The sequence below is a fragment of the Schistocerca serialis genome, chromosome 11, assembly GCF_023864345.2.
Source record: "Schistocerca serialis cubense isolate TAMUIC-IGC-003099 chromosome 11, iqSchSeri2.2, whole genome shotgun sequence".
NCBI classification, from domain to species: domain Eukaryota; kingdom Metazoa; phylum Arthropoda; class Insecta; order Orthoptera; family Acrididae; genus Schistocerca; species Schistocerca serialis.
This window is the reverse complement of record NC_064648.1, coordinates 67,456,085-67,471,878: the sequence shown is the minus strand read 5'-3', so window position 1 is coordinate 67,471,878 and position 15,794 is coordinate 67,456,085. Positions and strand designations below refer to the sequence as shown.

At 41.6% G+C, this 15,794-nt stretch overlaps 1 protein-coding gene across 1 annotated transcript in view; it reads left to right on the top strand.

Annotated features, from left to right (window-relative positions):
- The window catches only part of LOC126426851 (mucin-19), a 129,301-nt gene that overhangs the window by 52,018 nt on the left and 61,489 nt on the right, over positions 1-15,794 (top strand). The window contains exon 8 of the mRNA XM_050088872.1: positions 15,344-15,640. Within this exon, the coding sequence (XP_049944829.1) occupies positions 15,344-15,640 (297 nt within the window). The remainder of the gene's footprint in view (positions 1-15,343; positions 15,641-15,794) is intronic.

Below are 15,794 nucleotides of genomic sequence, written 5' to 3'. Positions count from 1 at the left end.
TCCAGTATAATGGATCTCAATAATGTTGAACACGCCCTGTGTTTCTGTTGTAGGTAAAAGGGTGTAAAGTGTAACAAATAAAATATAAACTTCCTGACAGTGTGGTTGCTCAAAAGATAATAATAGTAGTAGTAATAATAATAATAATAATAATAATAATGTATGTTCTGCTAGTCGTAAAAGGCGACGAAAAGAACAAACCACTAATAGGGCTAACCCCCCTTTTAGTATGGTTAGTTGGTTCAGGACAGAACTAATGTAGCCTCGGACAAGCGCTGTCATGGTCGGGGACGACGCTTGAACCCTATTATGCCTGTCCACAATGGTAACGACACTGCTAGCCACACGGAAAATGATTTAAATCCAAGTAGACGTGTTTTGCAGGATATGCTTCCTGTAACCACTCTAGAAGGAAAACAAAGACAGAGGATGAGATGGTCAGATGAAGTTAACCGACACCTCATGTTCTGTTATTACCAAGCAACAAACTTAGGAACCAACACAACCGGATACGGATCAAAAGTATGCACAACATTTATTACCAGATACCCAGAATCAAAATTTTTAACAGAACGACGACTAGCTGATCAGATCCGTGTAATAATCAAAAATAACATGATACCCCAGTCAGAATTAGAAAACATCAAACAACAAATACTGGAACAAAATAATGTGCAATCAGAAGAAGAAGAAGAAGAAGAAGAAGAAGAAGAAGAAAAAACAGTAATGGACTCAAACATCCCAGAGCAAACAAACAAAGAACAACACGCATCAATTAAACAATCAGAGGAAAACGAAATCTTAAGACAGCCACCAGAACAAGCAAAAATAGAACACGAAGAGACGCACATGTTAGATATAGAAGAGAAATTTCAGCTGACATATATAGAATATAAAGACACAAATACAGACATTAGACCATTCTTGCATAGACCACCAAATAACCCACAAGTCGAAACAACAATAAAAACTATCAACACAATCATACACAACAAAATAAATGAAAACACAACTATGGAAGAGTTACAACTACTGGTTTATATAGAAGCACTCACTACACTAAATATACACACTAGGCAGAGATCAGAACCAACCAATACACAGAAGAAACCCACAAAACCAACATGGCAACACAGGCTACAGATCAGAATAGAAAAACTGAGAAAAGACATCGGACAGCTAACACAATTTATAAGAAATGAAATAACAGACAAAAAACGAAAAAGGTTAGTAAAATCTCACAACAAGAAGCGATAGAGCAATTAGATGAAAAGAAGCAGAAATTACAAGCATTGGCCAAATGACTTTGCAGATACAAAAAAAGTGAAAATAGAAGGAAACAAAACCAAACATTCAACACAAACCAAAAGAAATTTTGCCAGATAATCAATAACACACACATCAAAATAGACGATCCACCAAACATACCAGATACGGAACACTTCTGGAGCAACATATGGTCAAACCCGGTACAACATAACAGGCATGCACAGTGGATACAAGCAGAAACAGACACATACAAGATGATACCTCAAATGTCTGAAGTGATAATTTTGCAACATGAAGTCACCCGAGCAATTAATTCTATGCACTGTTGGAAAGCCCCTGGAAAAGATAAAATAGAAAATTTCTGGCTAAAGTAGTTCACCTCAACACATTCACATCTAACTAAATTATTTAACAGTTACATTGCAGACCCATACACAGTCCCTGATACACTTACACAAGGAATAACTTATCTGAAACCTAAAGATCAAGCAGACACAGCAAACCCAGCAAAATTTCGCCCCATAACATGCCTACCAACAATGTACAAAATATTAACTTCAGTCATTACACAGAAATTAATGACATACAACACAGAACAGAATTATAAATGAAGAACAAAAAGGCTGCTGCAAAAGAGCACGAGGATGTAAAGAGCAACTGATAATAGATGCAGAGGTGACATATCAAGCTAAAACTAAACAAAGGTCACTACACTACGCACACATTGATTACCAAACAGCTTTTTATAGTGTATCCCACTCATGGTTACTACAAATATTGGAAATATACAAAGTAGATCCTAAATTGATGCAGTTCCTAAACATAGTAATGAAAAATTGGAAAACCACACTTATATCCAAACAAATTCAAATAATATCACATCACAGCCAATACAGATTACGTGTGGAATATACCAAGGAGACTCATTAAGTCCTTTCTGGTCCTGCCTTGCAATGAACCCACTATCCAACATGCTAAATAATACAAATTATGGATATAATATTACTGGAAGACACCAACACAAAATCACACATTTGCTATTCATGGATGATCTAAAACTACTGGCAGCAACAAATCAACAACTCAACCAATTAATTAGAGAACAGAAGTATTCAGCAATGATATAAATATGGCTTTTGGAACAGACAAATGTAAGAAAAATACCATAGTCAGGGAAAACACACTAAACAAGAAGATTACGTATTGGATAACCACAGCAACTGCATAGAAGCGATGGAAAAAACAGATGCCTATAAATATCTAGGGTACAGACAAAAAATAGGAATAGATTATACAAATATTAAAGAAGAACTAAAAGAAAAATATAGACAAAGACCAACAAAAATACTGAAAACAGAATTGACAGCAAGAAACAAGACAAAAGCTATACATACTTGTGCTATACTAATATTGACCTACTCATTTGGAGTAGTGAAATGGAGTAACACAGACCTAGAAGCACTCAATACACTTACACGATCACAATGCCACAAATATAGAATACATCACATACATTCAGCAACAGAAAGATTCACATTAAGCAGAAAGGAAGGAGGAAGGGGATTTATCGACATAAAAAACCTACATTATGGACAGGTAGACAATTTAAGAAAATTCTTTATAGAACGAGCAGAAACTAGAAAAATACACAAAGCAATCACTCATATAAATACATCGGCTACACCATTGTAATTTCATAATCACTTCTACAACCCTTTACATCACATAACATCAAAAGATACAAAGAAAGTAAATTGGAAAAAGAAAATATTACACGGCAAGCACCCGTATCGTCTAACACAGCCACACACCGAAAGATGCATCCAACACATGGCTAAGAAAAAGCAATATATACAGTTAGATGGAAGGATTCATGATTCCAATACAGGATCAAACAATAAACACCAGATATTGCAGCAAGCATATTATTAAAGATCCCAATACCACAACAGATAAATGCAGACTTTGCAAACAACAAATAGAAACAGTAGATCACATCACAAGCGGATGTACAATACTAGCAAATACGGAATACACCAGAAGACATGACAATATAGCAAAAATAATACATCAACAACTTGCCATACAACATAAACTAATAAAACAACATGTTCCCACATACAAGTATGCACCACAAAATGTACTGGAGAATGATGAATACAAATTATACTGGAACAGAACCATTATAACAGATAAAACACCACCACATAACAAACCTGACATCATACTCACCAATAAAAAGAAGAAATTAACACAACTAATCGAAATAGCCATACCCAATACAACAAATACACAGAAGAAAACAGGAGGAAAAATTGAAAAATACATCCAACTGGCTGAGGAAGTCGAGGACATGTGGCATCAGGATAAAGTTGACATTATGCCAATTATACTATCAACTACAGGAGTCATACCACATAATATCCACCAGTACATAAATGCAATACAGCTACATCCAAACGTATACAGGGTGTTACAAAAAGGTACGGCCAAACTTTCAGGAAACATTCCTCTCACACAAATAAAGAAAAGATGTTATGTGGACATCTGTCCGGAAACGCTTAATTTCCGTGTTAGAGCTCATTTTAGTTTCGTCAGTATGTACTGTACTTCCTCGATTCACCACCAGTTGGCCCAATTGAAGGAAGGTACTGTTGCCTTCAGTGCTTGTGTTGACATGCGACTCATTGCCGTACAGTACTAGCATCGAGCACATCAGTACGTAGCATCAACAGGTTAGAGTTCATCACGAACGTGGGTTTGCAGTCAGTGCAATGTTTACAAATGCAGAGTTGGCAGATGCCCATTTGATGTACGGATTAGTACGGGGCAATAGCCGTGGCGCGGTACATTTGTATCGAGACAGATTTCCAGAACGAAAGTGTCCCGACAGGAAGACGTTCGAAGCAATTGATCGGCGTCTTAGGGAGCACGGAACATTCCAGCCTATGACTCGTGACTGGGGAAGACCTAGAACGACGAGGACACCTGCAATGGACGAGACAATTCTTCGTGCAGTTGACGATAACCCTAATGTCAGCGTCAGAGAAGGTAACGTTGACCACGTCACTGTATGGAGAGTGCTACGGGAGAACCAGTTGTTTACGTACTGTGTACAGTGTGTGCAGGCACTATCAGCAGCTGATTGGCCTCCACTGGTACACTTCTGCAAATGGTTCATCTGACAATGTGTCAATCCTCATTTCAGTGCAATGTTCTCTTTACGGATGAGGCTTCATTTCAACATGATCGAATTGTAAATTTTCACAATCAACATGTGTGGGCTGACAAGAATCCGCGTGCAATTGTTGAGTCACGTCATCAACACAGATTTTCTGTGAACGTTTGGGCAGGCATTTTTGGTGATGTCTTGATTGGGCCCCATGTTCTTTCACCTTTGCTCAATGGAGCACGTTATCACGATTTCATACGGGATACTCTACCTGCGCTGCTAGAACATGTGCCTTTACAAGTACGACACATGTGATTCATGCACGATGGAGCTCCTGCACATTTCAGTCAAAGTGTTTGTACGCTTCTCAACAACAGATTCGGTGACCGACGGATTGGTAGAGGCGGACCAATTCCGTGGCCTCCACGCTCTCCTGACCTCAACCCTCTTGACTTTCATTTATGGGGGCATTTGAAAGCTCTTGTCTACACAACCCCGGTACCAAATGTAGAGACTCTTCGTGCTCGTATTGTGGACGGCTGTGATACAATATGCCATTCTCCAGGGCTGCATCAGCGCATCAGGGATTCCGTGTGACGGAGGGTGGATGCATGTATCCTCGCTAACGGAGGACATTTTGAACATTTCCTGTAACAAAGTGTTTGAAGTCATCCTGGTACGTTCTGTTGCTGTGTGTTTCCATTCCACGATTAATGTGATTTGAAGAGAAGTAATAAAATGAGCTCTAACATGGAAAGTAAGCGTTTCCGGACACATGTCCACATAACATATTTTCTTTCTTTGTGTGTGAGGAATGTTTCCTGAAAGTTTGGCCGTACCTTTTTGTAACACCCTGTATATACAACTACAGAAATCTGTAATTATTGATACATGTTCAGTTACCCGAAAGTTCCTAAATGCAATGTAACATATACTGTACAGTCAAAGGGAAGTCACGCTTGATCAAGGTCCGCATCACTTTTCATTTTTAACCAGACATAACGTCTGAGAAAGGAAAGAATTAATAATAACAATACTTTAAATAGGTTAGTGATCATTCTAAGTGACAATACATGAAAGAGAGTTCAAAAAAAATTTCACATCCTTGTAGTTGTTACTTTTATCATCCCTCTGGATGTACTGCTTTGTCATTTTGTAAAATGGTAAATTACTAACATAACCTGATGTTGTAAAGACTTTCTTCAGGGCAAAAACTAAGTAGCTGGGAGTTGCTGCTTCTATAGCAATGTCACTAGACCACTGGCACTACATGTATTATGTCTTATAATGCTGGTAGGTGTTACGAGAGATGAGAGGGATGCGTGACAGGCTATTTGCCAGTTGAAGGACTTCCTGACAAATCAGTGGCAAGCGTCCGGGGCCTGTATTTTCCTGCTATCAGTAGCAGAGAAACTATACCAGTTGTTTTGGGCGAGTGTCCGGTGTGGCTGTTGCCCTACAATCACGCGTCGCCTGTCGTTCTGAGGATTGCCGCCTGCCAGGCGGTGTCGTGATGCCGTGTCAGGTCACGTACGACAGACCCCTGCAGTCGCACGGTAGTGACCGATCGGACGTTGCAACGACCGGCTATACGAATGGCGTATGTAGAACTCGTGTCATTTCTCCACCATTAATGGCAGGAAAACATAGTCAGCAGAATCTCATCTCCGATTCTTACAGGGCTACCGGTTGCCGGCAAACTGTGCGAACTACAGATAGTCTGCCACCTGTCCCGTCCATGCTCCTATCATATACTGGTATTATTGCAGAGCCAATAAATGTGACAACAGTGGTCTAGTGACACGGAAGAGAAATATATTGAAGCAGCCACACCCCAGTTAATTAGTCTCTGCCCTGTGGGAGCCCACTGCAACTATGCAGAAATGTTGGTTTATTTTAATATTTGTAAGATGGTGCAGCAGTACAGTCAGAAGGATTTTAATGAGATTTACACTGGCTATCAAAGCGCATGTATTTGTAGGTGTCGTATGTGACTTCCCTTTGTCACACAGAGAACAATGAATTGACAATCCATTTCAAAACGTACATTGTAAAACACACGTGGAGTCAGAGAGATTAGTACCTTTTGAGTTCTGGAATTGTTTTTGCCAGTGGAATCACATAGACAGGGTGTTTACCATAACAGCACAAAGTGCAAGTCATTTGTGGCAGGTCCAGAACCTAGGTGACAGAGAGCAAAACAGTGTCGTCATCTCCAGAACAACTGATCCATCTGTTTGGAAGATGTTGAGTTAAACCTGTAGAAACACCACAGTCCAATGTATGTGTGCTCCACCTTGCTGAAATCTTCTTTGTGCTATGACGACAGAATGACAAATATTAAATCGCATCGTCATCCGTTCAGTTGTTTGTCCCGAGTTCAAGTCTCGGTCCGGCACATGGTTTTAATCTGCCAGGAAGTTTCATATTAGCGCACACTCCGCTGCAGAGTGAAAATCTCATTCTGGAGCCTTAATATTGTCTATTTTCAAAGGTGTTAAGTGTAATGGTTATTAGACATGACTAAATCTTGACTTATGCATTCAGTCGTGCAATGTTATCATTCTTGTTGCTCAACACACTTCAAGAGAACAAGCTCCTATCTTCAGGTTCAGTCGAACAAACTACATAACTCTTCCCCCACCCCAAAATTTATTCATCATAATGTCTTTCTCAACTGTCCACAAAATACGTAGTTCTACTGTCCACTCATTGCACTGTGCTATACTTCAATGCGTTCACTCTTTTGACTATACGAGGGGGTACCCAAAAGAACCAATTGATTACTTGTTGGGGGGAGCTTTTGTAGTAATGAGTTTTTCCACTAGGAGCACATAGAGTGAAAATTCCAGAGTGCGTAAGCAGAGTGCTGTTGCTGAAGGAGGTCAGGACTAGTTTCAACAGAGTATAGTGACACCTGTTTTGTGCGATTGTCAATTTTGCAATGGCTGGTTTTCTAAAACAGTGTGTGGCAGTGAAAATTGCTTTTTGTTGAGCAAAATAGAACAGAAACTCTTGAAACGTTAAAACTGCGTACAAGGAAAAACCTAAGTGTTTGAGTTGTTTTTAATGTTTCAAAAATAGTGAAATCAAAGCAACAATGGAGCCAGTAGAAGATTTAAAGATCACATTGCCCTAAGAAAGCTCTTTAGGGGAAATCAAACATTGAGTCAGTGCCAACTTGTTATTTCAATGTGAGAGAAGTCGTCCACTCGAGAGTTTTTTTCTGCAGGGTCTGACAGTTAACCAGGCCTTCTAATTGAGAGTTTTGAAAAGATTGCGCAATTGTGTGTGGCGGAAGTGGCCCGATTTGTGGCTATCGGGTGGTTTTTCTGTCGTGACAGTGCCCATGCTTGCACAGCACTGTCTGTACGACAATTCTAGACCAAAAATAGATCGTGTGAAACCCAACTCGCATTTTCTCATATGATGTACTAGGAGCTTTGGATCGAGGGAATCGGATGGACACTGTATTTCTCAATTTTCAAAAAGCATTTGACTCGGTACCACAGCTACACTTAAGGTCGAAAGTACGATCGTATGGGGTACCATTTGAGATTTGTGGACGGATTGGGGACTTTACGGCAGGGGGATGCAGCATGTTATCTTCGCTGGAGATCATTTGTCAGATGTACAAGTAACTTTGGTGTACCCTCAGGGAAGTCTGTTGAGACCCTTGCTGTTCATGTTCTATATTAATGACCTTGCAGACAAAATTAATAGTAACCTCAGACTTTTTAAGATGATGCAACTATCTGTAATGAAATATCTGAAAGAAGCTGCATAAGTATTTAGTCAGACCTTGATAACATTGCAAAGTGTTGCAGAAATTGTCAGCTTGCTTTAAATGTTCAGAAATGTAAAATATTGCACTTCGTCAAACAAAAAAAGTGGTATCCCATGACTGCAATATTAGTGAATCATTGTCGGAAAGGGCCAACTCGTACAAATACCTAGGTGTTACTTCTTGTAGGGATGTGAAATGGAATGATCACATAGGTTCAGTTGTGGTTAAAACCGGTGGTACAAGCCGGTTGTTCGTAGAATACTGTGGAAGTGCAATCAGTCTACAAAGGAGTTAGCTTACAAATTACTTGTGGGACCCATTCTAGAACATTGCTCGAGTGTGTGGGCCCAGTACGAGTTAGGACCAACAGGGCATATAAAATGTATACGAAGAAGGGCAGCACTAGTGGCCACAGTTTTGTTTGAGAGTATGGGAGAGTGTTAGAGAGCTGCTGAAGAAACTGAACTGGCAGACTCTTGAAGATTGACATAAACTACCTCAAGAAAGTCTATTAACAAAGTTTCAAGAACCAGCTTTAAATGATAATTCTAGAAATGTGCTACAATGTCCTACATATTGCTGACATAGGCATCTCGAGAACAAGATTAGAGGAATTACAGCAAACACACAGGCATTCAAAGAATCATTCTTCCTATGCTCTGTATGCAAACAGAACAGAAAGAAACCCAGTTAACTGGTGCAATGTGACATACTGTCTGCCATATACCTCACGATGGTTTGCAGAGTGACCTTTTTCTTTGCTAGAATGAAAAAAGACATAAAAGGATAGTATTTGGCTGATGTTGCTGAGGTGAAGAAGAAAAACGATGGGGGGTGCTGTCGAGCATCACAAAACGTGAAGTTAAACAGTGATTTGAAAAATTGAATAAAAAATTATACAAGTGTATTAGTGCATGTGGAGAGTACTTTGAAGGGCATTGAAAGTTTGTGCTTAAAATGTGAATAAAGAAATTTATAAAAATAAGTTTGGTTTCTTTTGGGTACACCCTGTACATAACTGATGTAGTAGATAGTGTTGGAAGCTCTGTGGGGGCTGTTTGCAGATGATGCAGTTGTCTGTGAAAAGGTAGCAGCACCACAAGACACTAGTGGTGGTATGTGGGAGGACTGGCTGATTGTGAAGGGCTGGCAGTTGATCCGCTACGTAAACAAGTATACTGTATTGCCCATACGTAGATGGAAACATCCACTAATGTGTAATGACACTATTTGAAGAAAAAAAAAAAGAAAAAAAACCACTGCAAACAGTAACAACTTTAAACACCCAGAAATAAAGCATCCAGAGTGACCAGAACTGGGATATACACACAAAATAAATAGTCGGGCAAGCAGATGCCAGATAATTTTATTGGGAGAATCATAAGGAAATTTAATTCATCCATGTAAAAGGGGGCTTACAAAACACTTGTGTGACTGATTCTCAAGTGTTACTCACCGGTCAGGGACTCTCGACACGTTGGATTAACTGAAAAGATACACGAGATCCCGAAGAGAGCGGTTCATTTTCTCTGAGAATTGTGCCTGGCAGGCGTGGCTGTGCTCTGTACGCGACCGTTTGTCACAGGTGTTTGCATAGGAGCGAGAGAGATAGCCGCAGAGTGAGTGAGACACACAGCACTGCTCTGCACTGGACGGTCCTGCAGTCAGATCCGACGTAAACACAATAACAGAGAGAGCGCATCTCTCTAAAAGTGGTCGATGACTGGTAAAACGAGCAAACCGTGTACTGTTTAGGTAACAGTTAGTGTTCGTGTGGCAGGATTACTTCACAAAGCTTTAGAAAACAATACCCAAAACAAGAATCGAAGAACAACTTAGTAGTTTTCTGACACGCAGATTGATTTTATTAGCATTGCACGTGCACACTCGTCATATGTACAGTAGGCATCTTCTGAAAGTTATATCGATTTCTTAAATGAGCTAGTGTCATAAACATTCTATCTCAGAAGTAATTTTACATAAGGGATACAGAGTCCCATTCTTACTGTTAGTAGTTACAAGTAAATATGTTTTGTTGTACTTCATGCTATAACTTTTTGTATCCCTTTTCAGAATTTAGTCATCAGATCATTAGTTTGCTGTTTTGTACACAATAACTTTAGTTGACCAAGTTTTAAAACTTATTTCAGAAGGCAATCAACATTTTACGTATTTTTCTTTTTTGAGGCAATGATTTTGTCTAGGTTTGGTACAATATTCCAAGATACTGCTAACCTGAAAGAATTAATAAAATTTTTATCACTAAGGAGTGAATGGTTCTTAGTTTTAACAAGCTTTAAAAGAGAGAAAAAGCGATCACAAATACACGTGGAACCAAACATTTAGAGAACTTTGGCCACGTGCTTGTGCAAAAGAGGATACTTGTCTCGTGCAAAACACAACTGTAAAAGTCATTCAAAGTTTTACACATAAGAAAGCGGTCCTTCAGGTGAATATCACACTGCAGGTCAATCAGCTCGAGTTAAAACACTTGTGAGACATCCTCTGCCCGAAGGGAAAACAGGCGAACAAATATATCTAAGGCCGGTTGAAGCTCACTTATATCCAAAAATCTGTTTTCGAACTCTTCTTGTAATTTGCAAATGATTTGAACATAATCTGAAAAATTCACATCTCCTTCAATGCTGTCTAATGCAAGGAAGTGTCGACAGTTCTCCTTGCGCAACTGTTATATTCTACCGTATCTTCCTTCGCTGTCGGCGTTGTCGTGGTTACCGTGAGACACCGTTATACCAAGAGGAAAGGCGCGTCGATCTTAGAGCATGAGATATGATGACCTTAAGCCATAGACAACACACAACGGTCACGGTAGCACCTGATTCCAGAATAGCTGCAGTAGTTAAGATCTACGAACTATCCCCTGTTGACCAGGTCCCCAAAACTTAACTCGTAACGAGATCCCTTCAAAGCAAATTGTCATAACGATCGTCTATAAAGGCTTCGTACAACGAGAATAAATGTTACGGTTTATGGAATAATAACAGATACGACCAAACTGTCTTGTCTCTTCTGCTTTATTTAACATAACTTCATTCACAGTTTCATTTCGCATTCACCACTCATTCACCGAAACCCTTTGTTGAACAGTTTTGGTTGCATAACACCAACAGTCAATGATAATGATACAACTTTTCTCCTTTTTATAAATTGAAGCCCGCTCTCCGTGATATAATAAAAAAAAAAACGGTCTCAATACCGCGTGCCTCGTGAGACGCGAATAGACTTATCCTGTAATTGACCGCCCTGTAGGTGTACTCAATTTAATGACCACACTTCACTGTCGGCTATTTCGCGTAACTGTGTCCATTTGTTAATCTGATTATACACTGTAGCTATTTAAAATTCGCCCCTATATTTTTCACAACGCACAATTAGCACTTCGTTACTTGTTTTTCTTCTTTTTTTTTTTCTTCTAAGAGTAAACGGAAAAAAAAGACGCCGTATCATCGGCTTAGTCGATATAAAGCAAAACACCTTAATATGCCCAATTTTACCTCTTCTTATAGGATCAGCTACCTTACTCATTAATTTATTACATATTATTTCCAATAACGCTAAACAGGTATCGCCGTTATATTTTAATTGTATTCAAAAGCATGTTACTACTATTATGACCGACCAAATCATAACAAATCGCGCGGCGTGCGTTTTTAACGATAACTTTACGCTATTCAAGTTCCGTTACAGCTGTCTTGACTCGTAATGTTACAATATATATATGAATAAAATAGAAAGAAACATTCCATATGGGAAAAATTTATTAAAAAACAAAGATTCTGTGACTTACCAAACGGGAAAGCGCTGGTAGATAAGACACAATAAAAAAAATACACAAACACACACACAAGATTTCAAGCTTTCGCAACCCACGGTTGCTTCATCAGGAAAGAGGGAAGGAGAGGGAAAGACGAAAGGATGTGGGTTTTAAGGGAGAGGGTAAGGAGTCATTCCAATCCTGGGAGCGGAAAAAAGGGCAGGTGTACACTCGCGCGCGCGCGCACACACACACACACACACACACACACACACACACACACACACACACACACACACACATCCATCCACACATATACACACAAGCAGACATGTGTGAAGGCAAAGAGTTTGGGCAGAGATGTCAGTCGAGGCGGAAGGGCAGAGGCAAAGATGTTGAATGACAGGTGAGGTACGAGCGGCGGCAACTTGAAATTAGCGGAGGTTGAGGCCTGGTGAGTAACAGGAAGAGAGGATATATTGAAGGGCAAGTTCCCATCTCCGGAGTTCTGATAGGTTGGTGTCAGTGGGAAGTATCCAGATAACCCGGACGGTGTAACACTGTGCCAAGATGTACTGGCCGTGCACCAAGGCATGTTTAGCCACAGGGTGATCCTCATTAACAACAAACACTGTCTGCCTGTGTCCATTCATGCGAATGGACAGTTTGTTGCTGGTCATTCCCACATAGAAAGCTTCACAGTGTAGGCAGGTCAGTTGGTAAATCACGTGGGTGCTTTCACACGTGGCTCTGCCTTTGATCGTTTACACCTTCCGGGTTACAGGACTGGAGTAGGTGGTGGTGGGAGGGTGCATGGGACAGGTTTCACACCGGGGGCTGTTACAAGGGTAGGAGCCAGAGGGTAGGGAAGGTGGTTTGGGGATTTCATAGGGATGAACCAAGAGGTTACGAAGGTTAGGTGGATGGCGGGAAGACACTCTTGGTGGAGTGGAGAGGATTTCATGAAGGATGGATCTCATTTCGGGGCAGGATTTGAGGAAGTCGTATCCCTGCTGTAGAGCCACATTCAGAGTCTGATCCAGTCCCGGGAAGTATCCTGTCACAAGTGGGGCACTTTTGGGGTTCTTCTGTGAGAGGTTCTGGGTTTGAGGGGATGAGGAAGTGGCTCTGGTTATTTGCTTCTGTACCAGGTCGGGAGGGTACTTGCGGGATGCGAAAGCTGTTGTCAGGTTGTTGGTGTAATGGTTCAGGGATTCCGGACTGGAGCAGATTCGTTTGCCATGAAGACCTAGGCTGTAGGGAAGGGACCGTTTGATGTGGAATGGGTGGCAGCTGTCATAATGGAGGTACTGTTGCTTGTTGGTGGGTTTGATGTGGACGGACGTGTGAAGCTGGCCATTGGACAGATGGAGGTCAACGTCAAGGAAAGTGGCATGGGATTTGGAGTAGGACCAGGTGAATCTGATGGAACCAAAGGAGTTGAGGTTGGAGAGGAAATTCTTGAGTTCTTCTTCACTGTGAGTCCAGATCATGAAGATGTCATCAATAAATCTGTACCAAACTTTGGGTTGGCAGGCCTGGGTGACCAAGAAGGCTTCCTCTAAGCGACCCATAAATAGGTTGGCGTACGAGGGGGCCATCATGGTACCCGTGGCGGTCCCCTTTAATTGTTAGTATGTCTGGCCTTCAAAAGTGAAGAAGTTGTGAGTCAGGATGAAGCTGGCTAAGGTAATGAGGAAAGAGGTTTTAGGTAGGGTGGCAGGTGATCGGCGTGAAAGGAAGTGCTCCATTGCAGCGAGGCCCTGGACGTGCAGGATATTTGTGTATAGGGAAGTGGCATCAATGGTTACAAGGATGGTTTCCGTAGGAAGAGAACAACAACATGTTTGACTCAGCGAGCAATAGTTTGAGATGAAAGAGCTCCACCCCCCACCCCCCCCCCCCCCCCCCCACCCCCCACCACCCCCACCACCCCCCAATATTTGTATGAGGTCTGCTGGACAAATTAGCCACCGTGTCGACCAGGCAGTCCTTGATGAGATTCACAGCCTCAAAGGATTTGCCTGCTTTTGCAATTCTTGGTGAGCATTTGTAACTTGAGTGCAGACTTTGCCTACCTGTTCCCTGCTCCTACCACGGGGAAGGGAACATTTTCTAATTAATTTTGTACTATCCTATTTTTAAAACACTTTTAAAGACTGACTGCCTGAATGCCTCTACTTGTGCTGTAATTATTGTAATCCTGTCCTCACGATCCCTATGTGAGCGATACGTAGGATGTTGTATTATATTCCTTGTGTCACCATTTACAGCCGGTTCGTGAAACGTTGTCGGTAGACTTTGGCCGCACAGTTTGTGTCTGTTTTCGAGAGCTCGTCAGTTGAGTTTCTTCAGCATCTCTGTGACACTCCCACGGGTCAGACAAATATGTGACTATCCGTGCTGCCCTTCTCTGTATACATTCAATATTGTCTGTTAGTCCTATTTGGTATGGGCCCCACATACTTGAGCAATATTCTGCAACTGGTCGCACTAGTGATTTGTAAGCAATCTCCTTTGTTCACTGATTGCAGTTCCCCAGTATTCTTCAAATAAATCGAAGTCGGCCCCGTGCTTTATCCACGACTGAGCCTATGTGATAATTCCATTTCATATCCCTACAAAGTGTTACGCTCAGGTATTTGTATGAGTTGGCCGATTCTAACAGTGACTCACTAATCTTATAGGGTACCAGTTTTTTTAAGTGCAAAATTTTACACTTCTGAACATTTAGAGCAAGTTGCCAATCTCTGCTCCGCACTGAAATCCTATCGAGATCTGACTGAATGTTTATGCAGTTTCTTTCAGACAGTACTTCATTATAGATAACTGCATCATCTGCAAAAAGCCTTACTTTACTATTAATATTGTCTGCAAGGTCATACAACACGAAGAGAAAGGGTCCCAACACACTTCCGTGGGGTACAACCACGGTTACTTCTGCATCTGGCAATAGCCCTCTGTCCCAGATGGCATGCTGTGTCCTCACTGTCAAAAAGTCCTCGGTCCAGTCTCACGTTTCACTCGATATCCCGTGTGATCGAATAAACGTAGAAGTGGTACTGAGTCAGGTGCTTTTCGGAAATTGAGGAATACTGTCTCTGCCAGACTGCCCGGATGCAAAGCTTTTGGTATGTCACGTGAGAAAAGTGCGAGTTGGATTTCACGTGATCGATGTTTTTGGAATCGGTGCTGGGTGGCATCGAGGAGGTCATTCTGTTCGAGGTTCCTCATTGTGTTTGAAATCATTTCAAGATATTAGTAACGGTAAGAAGTGTTGTGTCACCTGTGGGACAGATCTCGTGTCCTGCCTGTCCACAACGAGTTGAACATTTTGCAGAATCGCCGTTCCGTGACGGGGACCGCCTGCAGCCTGCGGCATCCCCGCCAACTTCCCGGCGACAGAAACACGTGAGCTTCGCAGACACCCAAAAGCCGGGAGAGCTGGCACGCGCAGACACGGCGCCCGTCACGGAGTCGCAACAGGCACCTTGTGTCGGCACTCCCACCACCGCCTCCTCTCCGGACTCTCCCGGGCAGGGCGGCATGACGGGGACGGGCACGACCAATACGCCGCCCACCGTGAGCCGCAACACGCAGAAGGCGCAGGCCTTCATGTTGAAGTCGTCACCCACAGGTAGGTTACGGCTACGTTCTGCCGTCACCACTACCGTATTCTGCTTTTGATCAGTTACGGTTAATCTTGGTACCCTTCTTTCTCACAAAGACTTGACTAGAGATGATAATAAAGTTAGTTGTCTCAGAGTACCACTTGCAACGTACGTCATCAA